The 910-nt window shown below is 62.9% G+C and overlaps 1 protein-coding gene across 1 annotated transcript in view; it reads right to left on the reverse strand.

Moving 5' to 3' along the window:
* The window catches only part of MELTF (melanotransferrin), a 26,185-nt gene extending 25,915 nt beyond the window's left edge, over window positions 1-270 (reverse strand). The window contains exon 1 of the mRNA XM_023750493.1: window positions 146-270. Within this exon, the coding sequence (XP_023606261.1) occupies window positions 146-194 (49 nt within the window). The 5' untranslated portion in view covers window positions 195-270. The remainder of the gene's footprint in view (window positions 1-145) is intronic.
* Window positions 271-910: the final 640 nt, after the last annotated feature.

Raw genomic sequence — 910 nt, forward strand, 5'->3', positions numbered from 1 at the left:
ACTTCCCAGTCCGCCCGGCTCAGCGCTAGTTCCCCAAACCGTCCTCGTCCGCTAGATGCGGGTTCAGGACACACTTCCCAGCCCCCGGGTCCTGCTCAGGGGCGGTGGAGAGCTCCGGGCCCCCGTCCCGGCTCCTGCTCCTCACCAGTGCGCAGAGCCAGGAAGAGCCACAGAGCCACAGTCGGGCCCCGCATGGCGGGCGCCGTCTAGAGCCGGGTTGGGTCTAGGTCTGGGTCCGAGTGGGTCAGCAGTAGCCGGCGCTCTGTCCCTCCTTCCTCCCCGCCCGGCTCTCAAGCTAGTTAAGTGTGTCTGGGGCGTGCCTTGGCGGTGTCCACGCCCCTGGGGCGCACCCGCCCACCCAGACTGGACACCTGGGATGACCAGACTGGCCTTGGCCTTCTCTCTGGCGCCCCTTGCTGGAGCCTCGGCCGGTGCAGGGGCCCGAGCTTCACTGCTGGGCTGTGTGGATCCCCGTGCTCACCTGGGCACCACACTCAGCTGTCCCTGGGAGTCAGGTATCTGCTCTCCGAGGCCTGATTCCCTCAATTCAAGGGCTCTGTCTCCAGATCGCAGGCCTGCGGGAGCATCTTCACTTCCTCGCCTAGACCCCAGATATGTTCAACTGGAGAGGGAAAAGCTCAGATCTGGAAGGAAGAAGAGGTCAGAGTCTGGGCTGGAAGGACGCTCAAAGGCCATCGAGTTCACTCACCAGCCTCTCTTCCAGCACACATTGCACCAGGGATGTGGGGATACAGAGACAAACCCTGATGGACACAGTCCTGGCTGGGAAGGAGCTGGGGGGTAGGGGTAGGATTTCTCATTCTAGGCAACTGCCTCTCCTGGGACCTAATGAGGGAAGTGAGTTGCCCAGGTCACTCATTTGTCAGTGACAGAGCTGGGACAGACCCAG

Source organism: Myotis lucifugus, unplaced genomic scaffold (genome assembly GCF_000147115.1).
Source record: "Myotis lucifugus unplaced genomic scaffold, Myoluc2.0 scaffold_14, whole genome shotgun sequence".
NCBI lineage: Eukaryota > Metazoa > Chordata > Mammalia > Chiroptera > Vespertilionidae > Myotis > Myotis lucifugus.